Here is a 23,559-nt window from a genome sequence, read left to right on the forward strand (position 1 = left end):
TTTAGTCACATTTAGCTACTATTAATAGTTTAAATATGTAGTTTAAACTTTGGGACACAATTAGTTTTTTATATACTATGATTTATAGTTTAAAATATTAATTTTCAGTGGTTAAAACAATATTAATTTTAATTATAAGACTATAATATTTGTAGTTTTAAAATTCTAAAGCTATCCAAATTTAGTGCTTTAAACTATTTGAAGCACTAGTTTTAACTTTGTAGATATTTTAAATGTTTTTATCACAATTTAAACTTCTAAAACTGATTTCAATAGTTTAAACCTTGTATTCAAAAATTGGGTAATTTTAGTCATTTTAAAATAATAAATAATATACTAAAAGAGTGGTATAAATCTTATAATCAAAATTAATATAGTTTTAACCACTGAAAACTGTAGTCAACAGCTGAACACATCATTTTAATAGTTTAAAGTGCTAATCTAAGCTTTATAGTCAAAATTTGAGTAGTTTTAGTCATTTTAAAACTATAAATAATATATTAAAAGTATAGAATAAGTCTTATAATCAAAAATCAAAAAGCTGAATACACTATTTTAAGTAATTTAATCACCTATTCAAACTTCTAAAATTAGTTTTAATAGTTTAAAGCACTAGTTTAAGCATTGTAGTCAAAACTTGGATAGTTTTAGTCAGTTTAAAATAATAAATAATATATTAAAAGAATGGTATAAATCTTATACTCAAAACTAATATAGTTTTAAGCACTGAAAACTGAAGGCAACAGCTGAATACACTATTTTCAATGTTTTTACCACATTTCAAACTTCTAAAATTGATTTTAATAGTTTAAAGCATTACTTTAAGCTTTGTAATCAAAATGCAGGTGGTATTAATCATTTTAAAACCATAAACAATATATTATATGAGTTAGTAATAAATTTATTTAATTTGGAAAGTTTTATTATTATTGTTATTGTTTGATTTTATTTAATTGTTAATTGTTGTTAAATATATTCAGATGCTTTAATTAGTTAATTAATTATTTTTTTGTATAAAAACTATTTAATTTTCTTGTCAAGTCCTGTCAATGTAGTACCATAATTTCCTGTAACACTTTTTATTGGTACTATTGAAATCATTAGTTTTTAACCTTGCACTGTTTTTTTTTTTTTATAATTGACTAATTGTAATTATTTTATACATACAATGTAATAAATAATTTGACTTAAACTATTATAATTTTAAGGTATGAAAATGCATTAATATTTATTGATAGAAACGTATTTTTCAGATGTAGGAATAAAAATAATTGAGTGGTGATTGATAAATAAACATTTTTCTATGTAATTTGCTATTTCAAGCTCATAATTTATTGATTTGAACAGTGAAAGTTGCAATTTAGTCGAATTTGCATTTTCCACTGGATTATCATTACATCACTCAAAATGAATTACAAACAAATATTGAAATTAAAATAAGCAAGTTATAACCAATTTCACAAGTCTCGATGCATAATTAACACAAATATTAATCTAAATATACATGTAAGAGTGATTAATTGCAGTTTTGAAGATCAAATTTGCACAAGCCAAGCCAAGCCAAGCCAAGCCAAGCCAAGCCAAGCCAACCTTGACAAATGGTCTCGTGCATTTAAAACGAACAAAAAACCGGCGAAAACCGAAACCAAAAGTGTGACATGATTTCACAACGTAATAACCGAGGAGTAGTAACCTCGAGCCCCCCAAATAGTTGTAAACCATCTGTTTTTCGAAGTGATTCGAACCGTTCAAGATGTAACCGATACGTTTTCACATTTTGCATTGTAACGATAATTAGCGGTATTACAGTTTAAATTGCATTAGCTCATCAACGCCGGTTAGATTGCGGATTACATGAGAGCCATGCCATAAGACAATTAAATCCTTATTAAAGACTGTCGCCGTTTCCCAGTTTGCGTTAACCCAGATTAGGCTGTGAGCCGGTCTTTATGTAACTTCAATGCGGCTCATTCAGTTTCCTTGCAGGCGTTACGTTCACGATTCCAGACCAAGATCCATTTCCTTGTTGTCTTTTAAATTTGGTTGAATGCTGTTCAGCCAGCCACAATTTCGACCAGTTCGTTTGCAAATTATTTGTGCATTCACCAATAACTTTTTTTGCATTCTCGACAATATTTGATCCATTACAAAATTTAACTTCGGTAACATTGTATATGGTTATAATTGAATTAAAATAAATGAATTAAATATAGTCTAAAACAACCAAAAATTTGGAGAACATGATCCATAATATCTAAAATCGACAGGATATTCTCTAAAACATTAGAGATAATGTTCTAGAACTTACAAACAATGAAAATACATTATTTAAATTAAGTAGAATTGAAAGAATATATATGTATCTAGGAGAACATCATGAGGGCATGATCCAAACTAACTAAAATTGAAAGAACCTTACCTAAAACTGAAGGAACATGATCCAAAATGTTCCAAAACAAACATTTTTTGAGGGAATTTGACCCAAATTAACTAAAATTAAAAAGACATCATCCAAAATCAAGAAAAACTGAAAGAACATAATGGTAAATCAAAGTAAAAAAAACTGATAGAACAAGATTTAAATCAAGCAAAACCACATAAAAACAAACTAAAAATAGACAGTTTTATCGTTTTCCCCTTCACATTAATTGCTTCATGTAATACAATATTATGTTATTAATTTTTGGTTATATAAACATTTCATTAGTGTTACTCTATATATATGCGATTTTTTGTTATTTTTTTACGCATGCACTGTCGTTCTAGTTTGAATTCGATAAAAACCCGGAGGATAAGTAAAAAAAAATCTTATGTGAGAGGTTTTGCATTGGCAGCAATAATTTGTTATAACAAATTAAAATGGCAATTTGTCGAATTGGGTAATCAAACGGGACATAGTTTAATTATGATATTCACATATTGATTATGAAATTTAAAAAAATTAAAGATTAATTAATATTAAAATGTTAACATTAATGTCACATCACTGATTTAAAATTTATTTTGTTGGCTTTTCTGAATTTTGAATTGGGTTAGTTATTTTTTATGTTTGATTTATTGCTTCAAACAACGTAAAACTTATATAACTTGGTCTGAAACAAACTAAAATCAATAAGACATTATCTAGAACAAACTAATGTCGATAGAACGTGATGTGAAACAAACTAATAGTGAGAGTACATATATCTAAAACAAACTAAAATAGAACAAAATCTGAAACAAACTAAAAGGGACAGAATTTGATTTAAAATGATATTAAATTGTCACATTAACATTATTAAAAATAAGCTAATATAAAGAACATTATCTAATTCAATCAAAAATTGAAAGGACATAATCTGAAACAAACTAAAATAGACAGAATATCATTTAAATTAATAATAAATTGTCAGAATATTATTTAAAATAAGCTAATGTTGAGAGAACATTTTCTAATTTAACAAAAAATTGAAAGAACATAATATGAAACAAACTAAAATAGACAGAACATGATTTAAATGGTCATAACATTATTTAAAACAAGCTAATATTGAAAGAACATTATTTAATTTAACAAAAAATTGAAAGAACATAATCAGAAACAAAGTAAAACCGATGGAACATGATCTAAAACAAACTAATATCGATAGAACATGATCGAAAATTCATAGAATGTTATCTAAATCAAGCTAGTATTGAAAGAACATTATCTCTCACTAAAAAAAAACACTTATTAAAAACAAACTAAAACAGGTAGAACATGATCTAAAACAAATTAAAATTGATAGATCATGATCGACGAGTCGAAAGACAAAATAAAGGACAATAAATGTATGAAACTATGTGTAAAATTAACATTTGACAAGACAAACAAACGGTTATCTAATCAATCGATACATCAAAGGTAAATTTTCCAAAATTCTAATGAACCCGAAGAAAATTTCTTAACAGCATCTCCTACATTAGAAACTGCACGTAGGCTCACGTTTTCGTATCAAATCTTCCACGATTTCACAATAAAATTACGGTAGGTTATAAGAAAAATTCACGAGTCGGTATTTTTCCTTTGCGTTGCACAAACAACAATTTAACGTAATCACGAGATTTGGTAAAGAGCGTTGCAGCAGGCAGCAGGCAGCAGGCAGCAGGCAGCAGGCAATGGCCGGCAGGCAGTGGCCAGCAGCAGATCCGAATAGTTCGGGTCAATGTCGGAATTTCATTCAGCCCGGCTCTTATGTTGCTTTTACTTTCCTTTAGTTTAACGACCCACATTCGAAAATATGACACACACACTCATACACACATACATACGTAGATTAATCAATAATAAATTGTTTAATTAATATAATTTGTAAGGAAAAAAATTATAGGTCAGCAAATTGAAATATACTATATAATTACGTTCATTAAAACGTGGATGATCTTGGATGCTATTTATAGATGTTGGAGTATTCTATGCATGTTTGTAATTAATTAGGCACATACAAATGTATTAACTTGTTAAATAAATAAAAAAATTGCTCTATTACGTTTGTAGACATTGAAGATGTTATTAAGTGTATTATTGTATTAATTGACATTTTATAGCTTTTAGAGAGTATGTTTCAAGGTTAAACTTAGAAAAAAGTGTCAAGGAATTCCAGATTTTAAATTAAAACATGATCTAGTTTGTGCAATACACGAAATATTGCAAAATTAATCGACTTAAATAAAGATGGGTCACAAGTTTGGACAAAGCATCAAGGTAATCGTATAATAAAAGACGTGTTCTTATAAAAATTTATTGTACTAAAAATATAATACAAATAACCAGTATAAAACCTAATTTGACAGGACTAACTAGACAATATACAAAAAAAAAATGGACGGATAAAATTTTCTCTAAAACAACAAGCTCATCTTGTTGCGTATTTACACAAAAAGAAATAATATATAAAACAATAAACGAAAAAATGAATCCCTAATTGTAAGTAAAAATGTCCTAACCGATGAACGTAGATGACATAATCCACCCTTGTCTTTTAAATCAAATTACAAACCAATAATAATAGTAATAATAATAAAAAAAAAAAACAAAACAGTCCATTCAGTCGAAATTTTGGTTCGATGAGCAACACTCAGATCAAAATAAAACAAACAAAACGAGATTTTCCTAATAGCTGTTCAGTAGATCACGTTCTGGGTACGTTGCCCATGGGCACGTCCTTGCCCGGCGGCTTGCCCACGTGCCCCGGAGCCAGGTGCAGCGAGTTGAGGCGGTTGGCGCCCCTCACGATCCGCCAAACGGCCACCAGCAGCATCAGAGCGCCCACGACGAACAGACAGACGACCAGGACCAGTTTCGCTATCGGCGGCACCGTACTGGCCAGCTTCATCAATCCGGTCATCTCGTCGGGGAGTTGGTCGAGGCCCTGAAACGAATTGAACGTTCTTAATGTGTCTGCATCGCAGGTTAATGTTCTCCAAATGGCTAATGGTTTCCAACATCGTTAATTACGTAAGTGAATACAATAAACTTAAAGTCATTAAAGCTACTTTGATGTATGAGTGGAAGATTTTTATCAATTGCTTAATCATTGCGCAGTTCAATCAATTAAATAAAGGTAATGTTGTGTGTGAACCACATACTTCTTCAAACCACATAATGGGGAAGATAATATCGGGGAAAGTTGCCACTTGTTTGATATCAACGACTTGGGAGACGGCCAAATTGATTTGTACTCTAGCTTTCGCCCTCATTGCTGTTCCCATCATCTGAAACACAAGAAAAATCAGTGTTCAAAGTTGAAAATGGTCACAAAATCAAACGTACCGGTTGAATGTCGATGAAGAACTTGTGTTTCTCCGGATCTGGTGGTGAAATTCCTTCAACTGCGGTTCTGTAGCTGTCGTTGGCCAAGTAGAAGTGCGGGAAGGACAACAGAATAGGAGAATCTACGAGAAAATTAATTGTTAGTGTTGATTTAATAGGGTAATACATCAAAATGACAAGAAATGGACAGAACTTGATCTAAAATTATATAAAATTGACTGAGCTAGTTCTAAACCATACTAAAATAGATAGAAAATAATCTAGAACAACAGAAAATAGACAAAATATGATATAAAATAAACAAATTCATAGAACATGCTCTAAAATAAATGAACACAAGTAGAACATTATGTAAAATCGATAGAATATGATTTAAAATAAACTAATTAACATTAAATATCATCAAAAAGAACCTAAAATTGTCTGAACATCTCTTAGAACATGATCCAAAACGTTCTAAAACGAAGAAAGGAGTAACAATTTTTACCATATTGACACAAAGACACGTTGAAGAACCCTGAGGGTGCACAGGGCGGTCCGTGGGGACAGTAGCAATCGTTCTCCGGATTGTCCTCCGGATTGTCGAAGACGTTCTTCGGCGGCGTCATCCTGAACGCCGGCACGTCGTTGCTGCCCACCACCTCTTCGTCGAAAACGAGAGGAAGCAACCGACAGAGATCCTTATCGTACACGTGCACCGTCGTGTTTTTGGTCATGTGCGGCGGGAAGATCGAACCGTCCGAACCGTGGAGACTGTTGCATTGGTCGGTCTTGTAGTGGGACATGTTCGGCATGCCGTTGAACTTGTCGATGAGGCCGTACTTTGTGATGTCCGAGCTGCCCGTGAACATCGTCACCGTGTCCTTGGACGTGCCGTTTTTCTGTAACACGGAACGTGGTTTGAATTCGTTAAGGGGTTGGAATGGGATTGGTTTACGTTGTACATGAGGCCGAACTCTTCGTAAGGTAGTTTCTGCTCTTTGGGCACCACGTCTTTGGCTAGCTTGAGGAGTGGGTCTTCGTAGCCCCAGAGCAGCTGGCCGACGGACACTTCGACGAACGGTTTGATCTTGAGGATGTCCATGATGCTGGCCATCGCCAGACGGAGGAATCTGGCTGCGTTCTTCGACTGGGATGTCGCACTCTGGAATTATTAGGAAGAATATTGAATAATAATATTATAATACTAGTAAACTATTAAATAATGTTATTTATAAGTGTTTTAAACAATTTTTAATAGGTAAAATTAATTTTGTAAAGGTTTAAAACCAATATGAATAATATATAATATATATAACATCTAATAGGACCAATTAAATTTGAATTTTTAGTAAAAATAAAAGTGTAAAGGCTTTTAAGAAGAAAAAAAATAGTATTCTCTCTTTTAGTGAAGATTACAATTTGATGAAAACTTTGGTTCTCGAGTTATCAATAGATTTTTGATGACGACAGACATTGATAACTGGACAATTCTAATTGGATTAATTAAATTTAATTTTTTACTAAAGACAAAAGTTTCAGAACTTTTTGGGAGACAAAAAAAGTGTTCTTCCTTTTAGTAAAAACTACAATTTGATAACACTTTCGGTTCTCGAGTTATCGATAGGTTTTTGACGACGACAGACATTAATAACTACACAAATCTAATTGAGTTAATTAAATTTCATTTTTTACTAAAAACAAAAGTTTAAGAACTTTTTAAGAGAAAAAAATGTGTTCTTTCTTTTAGTGAAAACAATAATTTGATGACACTTTTGGTTCTCGAATTATCGATAGGTTTTTGATGACGATAAACATTGATAACTAAACAAATCTAATTGAGTTAATTAAATTTAATTTATTACTAAAGACAAAAGTTTCAGAACTTTTTGGGAGAAAAAAAATGTTTTTCCTTTTAGTGAAAATTACAATTTGATGACACTTTTGGTTCTCGAATTATCGATAGGTTTTTGATGACGATAAACATTGATAACTAAACAAATCTAATTGAGTTAATTAAATTTAACTTATTACTAAAGACAAAACTTTCAGAACTTTTTGGGAGAAAAAAAATGTTTTTCCTTTTAGTGAAAATTACAATTTGATGACACTTTTGGTTCTCGAATTATCGATAGGTTTTTGATGACGATAAACATTGATAACTAAACAAATCTAATTGAGTTAATTAAATTTAACTTATTATTAAAGACAAAACTTTCAGAACTTTTTGGGAGAAAAAAAATGTTTTTCCTTTTAGTGAAAATTACAATTTGATGACACTTTTGGTTCTCGAGTTATTGATAGGTTTTTGACGACGACAGACATTGATAACTACACAAATCTAATTGAGTTAATAAAATTTCATTTTTTACTAAAAACAACAGTTTAAAGATTTCTTAGGAGAAAAAAATGTTCTTTCTTTTAGTGAAAACTAGAATTTGATAAAACTTTTGGTTCTCAAGTTATCGATAGGTTTTTGACGACGACAGACATTGATAACTAAAAAAAGGTGAAAAAGATAAGAGTATTTAAAGCAATGTATAAAATTATATATGCACTATTGTTTACGTGTTTTAAAAATAGTTTAAAAACGATAAAAACCTGAGAGGTAGATTAGTCTATCTTTTGTATCCATACAGTTTGAACGTGAGTACCCGGTAAGTTTTTAATTGTTGTTTAATTAACATGAAAGCTAAAATGTTTACACAGTTTTTAGAGGTGTTAAAACAAGTGTGGCATATTAAAGTGTGGGGAGAAAGTGGAACAAAAGTGGTCCAGCCTGAAATTTTGGGAAAAAACTCCAGAAACTCCGACATCTTTTAGTTCCACCTGCCAGTCCCGATTCGAGTCCGCCAAACGTGGTGAAAGTGGCGATTATGAAACGGTAAGTAAACAGGTTTTCGGTTGGATTTCGTACCAGCATCGGAATATTCGGCACCACGACCACGTCGTCTTCAGATCCGACCGACTGGCTCTCGTCGAAGTGGTAGATCTTCTCCTGGTTGAAGGATACCGTTCCGTTGTCGTGGAATTTGATGTTTTTCTTCTCCCATTTTTCTCTGAAACGACACAGGATTATTAATTTATAATTTACCATAATTTTATACCGTAATTTATATGAATTTTTTCCTCGAACGGTCAACACAATAATTATTATGGGTGAAGTTGTTGCGGCCTTGTTTCCGATTCAATTTCTCGACGTTCACGTACAGAAATTATGCCACAGAACACGTGATGACGATAATAAATCTCTACACATTTCTCAATTCTACAATAATCTTCTAACGTCACATAAAAATTAATTAATGGAACCTTTAATTTTATGGTGACTAGAATTCAATAAAAATTTTTTCCAAATCAAAATTTTATTGTCGTTTTGCGGCTTTTCACACGCCATCAAAACATTTATTATACCGTGTGACCTTGTCCAGTTTCTGCCTGATTTCTCAATTGTTGCAGCCACAAATATTACATATTATACATCAACGTGTTGCTAAATGTTGCCGCTTTCCAAAAATGTCAACACATTTCCTGTACCATTATCAGATATTAAGTTATTCTGGGTCAAAGTTGCAGGACCCAAAATCCAATTACCAAACTCGTAAAAGCCGCAAACGGAATTCGGGACGAAAATTATTAAAAGACATAGACTTAATTCAGGATTGATTACGCACAAGTTCCGCGTTCGTTGCATAACACGTTTCGTTTTACGTATCGTGTTAGATAATCGGTTTGAACGGTGCCGTTTTCATGTGCGAAACCGCGACTTTCGCCGAAACTACCATTTAAAAGCGTACTCACACATAAACGTACGGCCCCAATTCGTCGACGATCGGCTTCGAGCCGTTGTTGAGGAACTCATCGGCGTTCGTCACGTTGTAGATGTAGACCTTGATCGTGGGAACCACCGGCGGCTTCGCCCACCACCCGAACGTCTTTGACCCGTCTTTTAGGGTGATTTCCTGGAAAAATATGTGATTTTATTGTGGTGGTGTGTGGGGAAAAATGCACAGTATGTTATGAGGAAAACCGGAAGTTGATCAGACTTTGTGTTCTCAAGTTATAGTCAATAGGTTTTTGGAGACAACAGACATTGATAGTTTGAAAAATCTAATTGGATTGATTAAATTTGAATTTGTAGGGCCCAGGCCCCACGGAAACTTCTCGAATTGTGTTTTGCTGGGTTCTTTAGCGTTGTTACATTTTATGATGTTTTGAACTCTGTATTCCGGGAAGCTTCGCCAGATGTGGAGTACCGAGAGGACTTGCCAGATGTAGAAAGTGCTGTCCTTTGAGGCACACATGTGTGGCGTTAGAAAGTGCGTGTTCCACGAAGGACCACCAGATGTGGAAGTGCCTGGACACCCTTTAAATAGCCTTAGCGCCCTGACTCGATCTCTCAGTCTGTCATCCGTCTCAATCACGGGCCAGTCACTCTCAGTCTGTGATCCGTCTCAATCACGGCCCAGTCACTCTCAGTCAACTCTCGTCCGTACTCCTCCGTCTGGATCAGCTTCCATGTGTATCACAGTGATTAATAAACCTATCAATCTCAAGTGCATTTCTGTAGTGTACCACCCGTGTTCGTACACCCATCATTTACTCCAGCAGACAGTATAAATAGGTGTTCAATCTACAAGCGAACGCCAAAAATTTTTAGTAAAAGTTAAGAGTGTAAAGGCTTCCTAGAAGAAAAAAATATGTTCTTTCTTTTAGTGAAAACCACAAGTTGATCAAACTTTGGGTTTTCGAGTTATCGATAGATTATTGAGGACGACAGACATCGATAACTGGAAAAATCAAATTAGACCAATTAAATTTGAATTTTTAGTAAAAGTCAAGAGTGTAAAGGCTTCTTAGGAGAAAAAAGTGTGTTCTTTCTTTCAGTGAAAACCACAAGTTGATCAGACTTTGGGTTTTCGAGTTATCGATAGATTATTGAGGACGACAGACATCGATAACTGGAAAAATCAAATTAGACCAATTAAATTAGAATTTTTAGTAAAAGTCAAGAGTGTAAAGGCTTCTTAGGAGAAAAAACAGTGTGTTCTTTCTTTCAGTGAAAATCACAAGTTGATCAGACTTTGGGTTTTCGAGTTATCGATAGATTATTGAGGACGACAGACATCGATAACTGGAAAAATCTAATTAGGTCAATTAAATTTGAATTTTTAGTGAAAAACAAAAATGTAAAGTTCCTTTAGGAGAAAAAAGTGTGTTCTTTCTTTTAGAAAAAACTACAAGCTGATCAAACTTTTGCTTCGTTAGTTATTGATAGGTTTTTGAAGACGACAGACATTAATAACTGTAAAAGTCTAATTGGTTCAATTGGTTAAAATAGACTTTATGACAAAAATTAAAGTGTAAGGACTTTTTTGGAGAACAAAAAGGGTTCTTTTTTTAGTGAAAAATGCAAAGTAATCAAAAGTTTGCTACTAAAGTTTATATCAGATGTTAAACCAGAAATCAGGAATTTTTCAAACTTTCTACTTTTTAATAAATTTAAAATGGTTCATTTAAAGTTAATTAACAAAACGTCATTAACGGAGACACGTATGTTGGCAATAAAATTGTTAACGACCAAATTGAATGGGCATCGATAAAATTCCTCTCACACAAAACATTTTAATATTCGCACAAGATAAACGATTTCCTGCGAGTGTTTAATCGCAAGAAATTCAAATTACGCCCGATAACGTTTCGCAAACTTTAACATAATAATATGTTCCACGTGACGTAAGCTCTTTTGCAATTCGAGGAATTTCTGAATGCTTAATTAAATCGAGACGGATAATGGCTGAAAGTGCGAACGAGATTTATTTAATTTAAACTTATCTGCGATGCCACCGCGGCTTTCCAAACGGCTAATTTTGTTTAAAAAACAACAAAAACAACGTTTTGGTGGTGACCGGAAATAAATGTTGCTAATGAGAAAGTTGGGCGATTGCGGTGATTTGATTAATTACTCACGTGATTTACGACCAAATTGACCCATGTGGAGAAGAAGATCAGTACGATGACTCCGAAGAGCAGCACGCCGACCGACAGAGCCACAACGAACCCTGCAACAGCAAAAACAAAAACAAGAACATCAATTCCACATTAACAATTATAAGGGGATCATTTTTGCATGGCGTTTATAAATTATGCGATTATTTGTGTGAGCAAAAGCGGTTTGGAATTTTCAGTCTCCATTATGAAACTGGTTTCGCAGCATTTCGTTCTCCTGCTATTCGAAAAACGAACGGATCTAACGCCACGAACCTCCGACGATTTCATAACTGACTATGAGAATAGTGTGTCGTGGCGGGGCTGAAGACCAGGAAGGATTCCGCAAGAACAATTCATAATTGAATCGGGAGTCGGCGAGACGAAAGCCGGAGAGATCCCAAAGTGAAAATTAATGTGAAACATGCATCGTCGTTACGTAAGGCAGAACATAAGGCGTGAAACCGTTCCCAAACGTCTCCACGTCCCCACGTCCCCACGTCCCCACGTCCAATAACCATCCGTCCGTGCTTTCTCTTCGCCCATTCCGATTTGATTGATTTGACGAAAATTTTCACAATCGAACCCGACCTTGATCGATCCACTAACAATAACAACAACAACAATAACAGACGACAGGAATTTTTGGATTATTTTAAGTCTGAGTGTCAAAATCTCAAGGAAAACTTGTGTTATTGAAAATCAAGTCTTGCAACTCGAAGACCAGTTTCCCTTGCTCTCAAAAAATCCAAAGAAAAAAACTGCTGGTGATCTTAAAAGCATCACCTTGAATTTGAATGGTTGCATCTCGTTGAACGAAACTTCCTGGATATTTTGAACCGTGCCGTGGATTAATTATGAACAGGTGTTGTAGGATGTTAATTGGAGGATGCTCTGTTTTATTATCGTTTTGTGTCGTTGATTCTCTAGTTTCCTTTATCGTGTTTTTTATTTATATTAATATTAATTGTTGTTGTTATTGTAGAATGTGGCTATTGTATTTAAATAAACAGTTTTAATCTTGTCGAATCAACAATTTCGTTTTGTAAAATAAAGTATTACATAAAAAAAACATTATTTATTGAAATACAACGTAAAAAATATAATTTTATATCAAGAGTAATTGAATATTCTATAAAAACATATATTTAAGAGAATATTCCTTAAAAAACGTAATTTTCTAATTTAAATAATTATATATTATGTAAAAATGTAATTTTTCAATTTGAACAATTAAATAATGAATGGAAAGTATAATTTTACTAAAAGACCAATTTAATATTGCTTCAAAAACCTACTTTTGTGAAAGAAATTATTAAATACCGTATAAAAAACATAATTTCATAGAAATAACAACAAAATTAAAAAAAATATATATATATAGTTCTCTAATTGGAACAATTAAAGATTGTATGAAGAACATAATTTTGTAGAAATAGAAATGAAATATTGAAAAAAACATACAATTTTCTAAACTGGAACAACTAAATATTGTATAAAAAACATAATTTTGTAAAAATAATCCTTAAAAATTGAATAAAAATATAATTTTCTATCTGGAACAATTAAATATTGTATGGAGAACATAATTTTGTAAAAATAGCAATGAAATATTGAAAAAAAAACATACAATTTTCTGGCTAGAACACCTAAATATTATATAAAAAATATAATTTTGTAAAAATAATCCTTAAAAATTGAATAAAAATATAATTTTCTATCTGGAACAATTAAATATTGTATGAAGAACATAATTTTGTAAAAATAGCAATGAAATATTGAAAAAACATACAATTTTTTAGCTGGAACATCTGAAACAATTAAATATTGTGGACATATAATAATTTAGTAGAAATAACAATTAACTATTGAATAAAAACATAATTTTCTAATTGGAACAACAAAATATTGGTTGGAAAATATCGATTTTTAATAATTTCTTTATTTAAATATTAGAATTTGAACGAATTGAAACATGTGTATTTCAATCACGATTTCCACAGCAAGGACAAAGTGCAAAGAGTGACTTGTTAACAATTTTAATTACCATTAATATGTATACTGCTTACGTCACAACAATATTATTTATACTCGTATTTGTAGAAAATGAAAAAACTGCCTCTGCTAATTTAATTAACGTAAATACAAAAAAATAAGTTAATAATAAAAAGGAATTTCGAACGTTTCAAGTTTGTCACCTTCGCCCAAAAATTCACATCCATGGAAATAAACGTTAACCTTTGTACGTTAATTTTATAATCGTCCTTGTGAATTAACAGGCGATAATTGTTATAATTATTCATCGACAAGGTTTGTGCATCTTCTCTTTTAAATAATATTACATGTATTATTTATTTTATGTAACTGCTGTTTTTGTGGTTTATTATTTTCAGGAACGGCAGTCTGGTTTAACAAATTACAGTTGTTCACGTGTAATTAATAATTATTAACGGTCCGTTTTAAAAACACCATTTATTAAATATATTACATATAGGTACGACAAATTGACAAATTAATGGACTTAATTGATGTTGTTCCAACGTTTTACGAAACGTATTGACGAAATTGCAATAATAAAGTAAAAAAATAAAGCCGAGTGAAAATTCCCACGATTATAATCGACACGGCAGGAAAAAAACAATGGAAATGTTATGACACCCGGCTGGGAATGGAACAATGACCCGCAAAACTGCAACCGTAATTCACCCACGCTTTTCCACCTCGTTTTATTTTCGGCACGACCTTATAAAAATCGTTTCAACTGCGGTTTCATTTCCTCGACACACGAGACACACTTTCTCAATCGTTTTTTTTTTTTTTTTTTTTTGTGAATACCACAAATTGTCACCAATGATGTGTGATTAAACCGATAATTATAACTACCATTATCATTAGACAACTTAAGATATTTGAAAGGGTTGTTATAAAATTGATCAAATATGAAAATTATGTTTTAATAATCAATTTAACTAATCGAATTTTTAAATATTTGGACCTGAAACTTTCTTATTTTATTAGTTCATAAGTTACTTAATATGTTGTAGTTGTAGTTCTATAAGTGACGCAAATATCATCATCAAAATCATTAAAATAATAGTTGTAATTAAATATTATCACTAGAAAACATGAGATATTTTGAAGTCCTTATAAAATATATCGAAATATAATGAAAAAATGTAATAACTTTATTCTCGTATTCGATATGACCTTAAAAAATCATTTGAAATGCGGCTTAATTTCCTCGATCCACGAGACACACTTCCATTCAGTTCTGCGATCCACTTTCTTTTATTTATTATTTCATGCTCTCGGCCCGACACAAAAGTCGTCTCGCGTCAATTGCTGATTGTCTTTGATTCGATCCGAATTCTCCAATTTTACTTACACCATTTTCTGAGAAAGGCGCTGCTCAATTTCGCACACAATTTTTCCCTCCCCTTCATCTCGACGGATCGTTTCGACTATTTTTGTTTGTCGTTGGGTCGTTGGTCAGTTTGATTTTCTGGAGCCACTTAATTTACTGCACTGACATAACTGTTGCACTGATTACTCGTCCTGGAAAAGCCGTCAAACATTGGTGATACGGATAAAAGGTTCGTTGAGGGGAACACCCGTCCGTTGGAAAGCTAACATAAATATTGGAGGTTTTGACACAGATCAACAATAAAAACATAAAATAATATGGTTTCTTTAAGCAGAAACTGGACGTTAATTATGGTGATTCGTTTATGTTGATCGCGCAATCGGGTCAATTGTTTTACGAAGAAGATCCGCATCAAATCGTTTTAGGAAACGTACCATTTTATTGTAAATCTTTTAATTGTTGATCGATTGATTTCGTAAAGGTTGCGCAAAGCTTCCTTTATTAAGGTCGCCGGTTAATTAATGAATTAATGGTCGTATAATAAAAAAAAAAGTTGTAAAATTGATCAAAAAGTATTGACAACAACTTGTTTATCCTCGCCAATTAATATTAAAGTAGTTATTTGTTTAACATTGAACGTTGGAAAAGTATTGGTGGACTTTAAACTGCTTGTTTTTCAAATTAAACAATTTTTAATCGTTAATAAACTAATAAAGTCCACAAAATAAGAAAAAAATCTTCAGTGTTTGTAATTGGATCTCCACACGTGTTACAAATAAAGTATAAATAATAATTATCACTAGAGAGTTATTAAAAAGTAGTCATCATTAAAATATTAGTTATAGCCACAATTATCACTAGAAAACTTAAGATATTTGAAAGGTTCATATAAAATTTATCAAAAATATATATTATTTTGTAATAATCAATCACAATTATAAAAATGTTTCTATAATTTTAAATATTTATAAAATATTAATTGAAATATGAACTATAAAAATATAATAAAAAGTCTACAAGGCAAATTTTTAAATATTTGGACTTGAAACTTTCTTATTCTATAATTTTTATAAATTTCGGAATCATTTTTTTATATAAATACACAACTAAAACATTAATTATCACCAAAGTCATTAAAACAATGGTTATAACTAAAATTATCACTAGAAAGTTATTAACAAATTTATTAAATAATTAATTTTAATTATTGATTTTATTTCAAATTTTTTCACACTTTTATCTTTGATAAACCTTAAATAAATTGTCATAACTATCTCCTCTCTAGAAAAATCAAAGAAATATTGAAAAGCGGTTATAAATTAAGTAAAAATTACTCTTTCTTACTGATTTCATTTAATTAAAATTAATGATATGATAAAACAAATAAAAAATGTTTAAGAATTTGAAGTTTGCTTTGTTAAAAATTGGTCATTCATTCAAAAATTAGTCTTTCATGAGTAACCTTATCAAAGTGACTAACTGTTAAAATTCTCAAGAGAGAACATTTTCTTTATAACATTTCATGAGTCACTCTTAAGAAAACGATTGAGTCATTGAAACAAAGAAATTTTGCAACGCAAACTAAACATTTACATATTCAAACATGAAAATTTTATTAATATTATAGTGAAAGTTTCCTTAAAATGTTCTGGGATTAATGCATTTTTAAGCAACTCTTTTGTAACGAGTTATTATATAAATTACAAATAATTTCAACGACTTTATAGTGACATAGTTTAAAAATAATTTATTCATTTAATAGCTTTAAGTACCAAAAAGAAATTTTATAGTGACTGGAAATAAATTCTAGTGATATTGCCATTTTAATGTGGGTTCTCAATAAAATAGAAAAAGCTTTCTAGTGCTCCAAGTAACAAACATTAATTTATAAGTGATTTAAGTAATTTTCATTGGAAAGAAATTAAAAGAGCAGTGACAACAAATGAATAAATATAAATTCGACAGTGAAAGGCGCCCAACGATTCGTCCGGCCAATCGTCTCCGCATTTTTTCCTGCGACTTTCACCACCACCGCACACCTGCCAAACCCTCCAATATCTCTAAATCATGTGTCACCCCCTCGCTCCATTTACTCAAAAACACTCCGTCCCACTTAAAGAACTCAAAATGAATCTAGTGATCATTCCAACGGACCGGATTCACATGAAACGTCGCACGAACACTGGTACCATCACACTTAGCACACTTACTCTCCTCGGCTCGGGGTTTCCGACGAAAGGGATGGTGTGGTTGTTGGTGTGTTTATCGATAAGAAAATGTGAAGTTGTTGCGCGTCGATGGCGACTGTTCGGGGCCAACAACACACGGTACCATCGACTTTTCTCCCCTCCGCGTTCTTCGTACCCGAACGGCACGTGGGTGGGGGAAGTACCGAACGCAACGCAGAACCGTATTCCGATGGAATACCTCTCGAGGCTTTTTTTTATTTTCTATTTTCTGTGTCGTTATTAAATTGTCGCCGTTTAAAGTTTTGAATGAACGGATGAGGGGAATCGTTATTATATCATTATGTCCAACTAGACCTTGATTGGAACGCAACAATATAACATAATTTTTTTTAATGTGTGGGCTTGAAACTTTCTTTTTCGTAGCTTGCGGAAAACGATTCAAACAAAACATAAATTAACACTCAAGTTTTTAAAATATTGTCACTAAATCTATAGACATTAAAAAAAATGTCTCCTGATTCAATTATTCATTATAACTCATGTCAACCATTAAAATAGTAGTTATAGCTATATTTATCACTAAAAAATCTTTAGATATTTTGAACACTTGTTATAAAATCTATCAAAAAATAACTACTGACTAAATTATTCATTTATATTCATGTCAACAGTTAAAATAGTAGTTATAGCCACATTTATTACTAGAAAATCTATAGATATTTTAAACAGTTCTTATAAAATCTACAAAAAACTGACTACTGATTAAAATATTCGTTTTAATTAAGGTCAACAGTTAAAAAAGTAGTTATAGCTACATTTATTACTTTATAGATATTTTGAACAGTTCTTATAAAATCTACCAAAAACTGACTACTGATTAAAATATTCGTTTTAATTAAAGTCAACAGTTAAAAAAGTAGTTATAGCTACATTTATTACTAAAAAATCTTTAGATATTTTGAACACTTGTTATAAAATCTATCAAAAAATAACTACTGACTAAATTATTCATTTATATTCATGTCAACAGTTAAAATAGTAGTTATAGCCACATTTATTACTAGAAAATCTATAGATATTTTAAACAGTTCTTATAAAATCTACAAAAAACTGACTACTGATTAAAATATTCGTTTTAATTAAGGTCAACAGTTAAAAAAGTAGTTATAGCTACATTTATTACTAGAAAATCTATAGATATTTTGAACAGTTTTTATAAAATCTACCAAAAACTGACTACTGATTAAAATATTCGTTTTAATTAAGGTCAACAGTTAAAAAATTAGTTATAGCTACATTTATTACTAGAAAATCTATAGATATTTTGAACAGTTCTTATAAAATCTACCAAAAACTGACTACTGATTAAATTATTCATTTTAATTCAGGTCAACAGTTAAATAGTAGTTATAGCCACATTTATTACTAGAAAATCTATAGATATTTTGAACAGTTGTTATAAAATCTATCAAAAACTGACTGCTGATTAAATTATTCATCTTAATTCATGTCAACAGCTAAAATAGAAATTAAAATAGTTAAAATAAAAGTTATAACTACAATTGTAACTAGAAAATTTAAGAGGTCTTTATAAAATTCATGAAATACAGATATTACAGAAGTTACATTGAGAAAAACTTTGACCGCATCAAAAACAAGTAATAGAAAGACGTAACGAACTCCATAAATTCAAGTTGTCATTTTCAGCGAGAACAATTTGAATAGCAACAAAACGAAAACGCCAGAAATAGACACGAAACAGCAACAACAAATTAATGTGCCTTTTGAACTTGGAACACGTCCTTGTGTACGAAACCCGTATTAAACCACCGGACTAACCAAAGGTCCATGTCATTTTATTTTTTCTTTATCCGTCCATATCGTGCATATAAATTCGAATCTTTAACCACTTCGTCACGTTCCATACGTGATCGGAAACTTTAAAATTTTTTCAACGGCGACTTTGACATACTTTTTTCTGACTTTGGTGCTGAAAATTTTGGGGGGTTTAATCGGTTATTGATGCGTCGCATTAAAATGTGATTAATGTAAGTTTGGGGCGACTAATTGCGGATTGATGGATTGATTCGTCGGTTAATTGAAGTAGGAAGAAAACGATGATGATTCGCTAATTCGTTTCGTAATTGACCGGGATTATTGAGAAGGTTTCTCCGGTCCGCGTTCGGGGAAAGTTTCACCGTCCAACAACATAATAATATAATAATTGTTTGGTGTCAGTGGCGTAGCGAGGAGGAAGCGAACGACTCAAATGACCACTAACCACTAATTCCGTCTAACTCACCTCCCAACGTGGATGATTAATTAATTAATGGATGTAACATGATTAATTAGCCGCAAAAATGTGAATAACAGTGATTACCACTATCGTGTCTCATTTATGACACATATTTTAGCACTCTATCGCAAATTGGAATATTTTAATTGTGTCAAATTGTTTTGTTTATCGTTCACGTCCAAATAAACTGTAAACAATCGACGAGAAAATTATTTTCCTGTTGCGCCAACAAAACGTTCGTTCGCCATAGAAAGTTTCTAAATCAATTTTGGGTAATCAATGCAATTTTCCATACATAACGAAATATAATTATATGCGACACATGAACATGCAACTTTTCCCTTATTTATTTTCCTTACGTAACAATTAACAATCGTTCTATTGTTCAATAGTTCTTCAATTATTAACAATCAATATATAATTATGGTATTCGTTTTTTTTTCTGCAACGTTTCGCAACTTCATTCTTGGATATTTTAGAATTTGTCGTATTTGTTTGAATCATTTAAATAAATTAACATTTAACTATCAATTTTTTTAATTAACGTTGTTTGTTTTAGGTTTTTATTCAATATTTAACACGCTAGTATTATTATCTGTAATTAATTGACTTCATTATAAATGCAACATTTTCCTGTTCTGACAAAAGGTTAATAAAAATTATAAAATTAATTTATTTGCTTTTTTCTAAGATGTAACGTAAATTTTATTGTTATTTTTTATGATTTGCATGTGTTGCATAATTAACACAAATAAAACATAAATTATCGCTAGAATCATTAGAATAGTTATTTTGAAAAGTGGTTACAATTAATAAAAATAATATAAAAAGTTTAAATCTTTTCTCTGTAATCCAAGTTATTAAATATTTAACATTTAAGAACAAATAAAACATCATCATCAAAATAATTAAAATAATGATTATAACCACAATTAAATTTCAAGAAATCTTAAAGTAGTTATATAACACACAGATATTGTGATCTTCAAATTTAATTCATTTCATGATGACACTTTCACTAATTTTATATTTGATAAACTTTAAATAAAACATTAAAAAGATGAAAATATAATAAAAACTTCAAAACTTCATTTTTTAGAACAAATATTTGTGTTCAAACTCTTAAAATGGTAGTTATAACTACAAATATCACTAGAAAACTTGGCTGTTATAAATTATATGTAGATAATTTAAATTAAATAACATTTTTCAGTTGTGACTAACACAAAAACTAATATAAATCGATACCAATAAACAATTTACATCAAAAACTAATAAAAATTAAATTACTTACACCACTTTTTCCTGCTGTACTCCATGCTGTCAGGCAACCCAGATAGCACACGCACAAGAAACGCTCACATAACTGTAAAAGAGGCGTAAAAACAAATCAATTAGGTAACAAGAAACAAGAACAAATCAATTTGCATTATTTACTGAACACAGCACACATTTCGCAACCGTGCCCAAACAATTTATTCATAATTGTCGGCTAAACAAATATTATAACGCTCAGTTTGGGAAGGTGATTTTTTTTGTTGTCACAAACAAAATCTGTGTTGATGAACAGTTAGTTTCGACCAGGAACAGACCTTGACTTTGGCCTTTGGAACGCGGTCAATATATATATATATATATATATATATTTTTTTTCGGATGCTGACCTTATCGGTTTTTCTACTTTTTGGGAAAAATCGTAATTTTGACGTTTGAAACGTCACTTTCATCGGACTTGTCATTGACATTTTGTGAACGTTTATGGAAAACTGGAGCAAACCGGTTAAGGAAAAGGTCATAACTACATACCTGTCTTCTAATTAATTGATTTACTCTGATTACTGCTGAGTCCGCTGCAGGATTTTCGATTTACGCAGTTTAAATAAAAAAATATATTTTTGTAATTAGTTTTATCGAAATGTGGAGACAGGATCATAATTAGGTATTCTTTGTCACGACACTTAACATTGTCTACGGTTTTATCGTTAATTAACAATTTGCAGTTAGATAAAAAAACTAACTTAAATTATTATATTTTTAAAAACTTAAGGTTAACGATAATTTTAATCTAGGAAGTTTTTACAATTTATTATAATTTATGACACAATTTAAAACGTATAAATTATAAATTAATTTAACTGTAGCTGCACCATCACGAATTTTAAATTAATTTTTTGTTCAGTCGTAAAATATTATACAACTTTTAAATTTTATAATTCCTAGTACTTGTATGTTAAAGCGTTTTCGCTTCTAAAAATAAAAGCCACAATTTTAATGGCAGTTTAAACACAAAGAAGATTTTGTACTATGACCATTAAATATTTTCTGTTCTAAAATATTTACTTAGATTTAAGCGTTAAGTAAATTTCAAGGCGACATTTAGCAGGTACTCAAAACTTTCGCATTCATTCCGAGGAACAAAAAGAAAAACTATATAATCAATGAATAATCAGAGCGTTTCTATTTTCAAAATCTAATTTATTCCAACGAAAATTACACGAACGAAATTTGTTCGTAATATTGTGGCCGTCTTGTAAAAGAAAATCAATCAATTTTCTTGTGCAATTAAATCATAAAATAATCGAATCGAAACGTGTCGCAAACGACAACACAACCCAGTTTCAAATAAAATAACAAAACACCAAATTAAGCAACAATTTCAACGACAGTCAACTCAGCAAAATTCCTCCCAAACACTCCCACTAAATTATAATTAAATTAAATTAAATTAAAAAAATAATAATAAACTTACACATAAAATAAACTAAATAAAATTGAAAAAAAGTTATGGAGCGTAATCACAAAATCCGCACACAACGAATAAATGAAGAGGTGAAAAGTGCGGAACGGAGTGAACGTCGCGAATAACAATCGTACACTGAAACCAACAGTGAACAATTTGTTTGCATTAGTCAACCATTCGACATTCGATATTCCCGATATTTGTTTATCGCCTTCACGTTTACTGTCTTTCATTTTCTTGTCTTTATCGTTGCCAGTTATCGCCTTACAAATTGCTTATGGCTAGCTCAATAAATATTCCAGGTGGTTATTGTATTATATTTCAATCGCAGAACTGTTTAACCAGTCCGAAACTGCTTGAGTTGTACATAAAATCGTTTTAGAAGCTTTAATTGTGGATTGAAATGTTTGGGACGTTTCACAACTGCCTGAAAATGATTAATTTGTTTCTAGTGTAGTTTTTGATGAAATTTACCAATATAACACTTTAAAATATGTTAAATTGAATCATAAACATGGCAATAAATAATCCAAGTGGTTACTTTAGCCGGAAACTGGTTGATTTGCAAATATAAAATTGTTTTGGAGGTTTTAATTGTAGACTGAAATGTTTGGGATGTTTCACAACTAAGAAAAAATACCCAAATGTACTTAATTTGTTTCTAATACTACAAAGTATTCAACTTTTTGACGAACTTTGCCAACATATTACTCTTAATAATAAAAAAACAATATTAATAAATATATTTTATTAAAATAACAAAATAATATAAAATAAACGGATTCTGATAAGAATACTGACGTATAAATCATATTAACAACAAAATATAAAATAAACGCTCTTCAATAAATATTTAAAAAAATAATTTATGATAAATATATTTGTGTGGTACCTATGATGTATCTCATATCAGTCTTCTGGTTGCTGTTGTAGCTGCTTACTCCCAACCAGCTTCTTCACATTCTGCACCGCCTGAAAATTCTTTTCCAACTTGGGCTTCAAGAAATTTCTATAAAACTCCCTGCCCTCGACCCCCTTCCTGACTAGCCCGTCAATTTGCAACATATCCCACCGGTCCAGACGCATGACATTCGCATACATCTCCATGGCGTCGATCAGACTGATTTCGTATGTGGTGGCCACATCCAAAAGGTCCTCTGGACTGACGGGGGGACAATCGGGATGTTGGTCAGGGTGTTTGTATCTCTCGAG

At 31.0% G+C, this 23,559-nt stretch overlaps 1 protein-coding gene across 2 annotated transcripts; it reads right to left on the reverse strand.

The window, feature by feature from the left end:
- Window positions 1-4,746: 4,746 nt before the first annotated feature.
- Window positions 4,747-22,493, reverse strand: LOC109600177 (scavenger receptor class B member 1). 2 transcript variants are annotated; one of them, XM_020016266.2, is made up of 10 exons: window positions 22,357-22,493; window positions 20,902-20,973; window positions 11,741-11,832; window positions 9,572-9,732; window positions 8,688-8,829; window positions 6,729-6,935; window positions 6,279-6,672; window positions 5,792-5,913; window positions 5,608-5,733; window positions 4,747-5,390 (listed from the first exon to the last, which is right to left on the reverse strand). In XM_020016266.2, the coding sequence occupies exons 2-10, from the start codon at window positions 20,924-20,926 to the stop codon at window positions 5,151-5,153; spliced, it is 1,509 nt and encodes a 502-aa protein (XP_019871825.1). In that variant the 5' UTR covers window positions 20,927-20,973; window positions 22,357-22,493; the 3' UTR covers window positions 4,747-5,150. The 2 variants fall into 2 exon arrangements, with proteins under 2 accessions (XP_019871825.1, XP_019871824.1); XM_020016265.2 differs by lacking the exons at window positions 20,902-20,973; window positions 22,357-22,493 and adding exons at window positions 15,144-15,313; window positions 17,333-17,483.
- Window positions 22,494-23,559: the final 1,066 nt, after the last annotated feature.

Source organism: Aethina tumida, chromosome 6, assembly GCF_024364675.1.
Source record: "Aethina tumida isolate Nest 87 chromosome 6, icAetTumi1.1, whole genome shotgun sequence".
NCBI classification, from domain to species: domain Eukaryota; kingdom Metazoa; phylum Arthropoda; class Insecta; order Coleoptera; family Nitidulidae; genus Aethina; species Aethina tumida.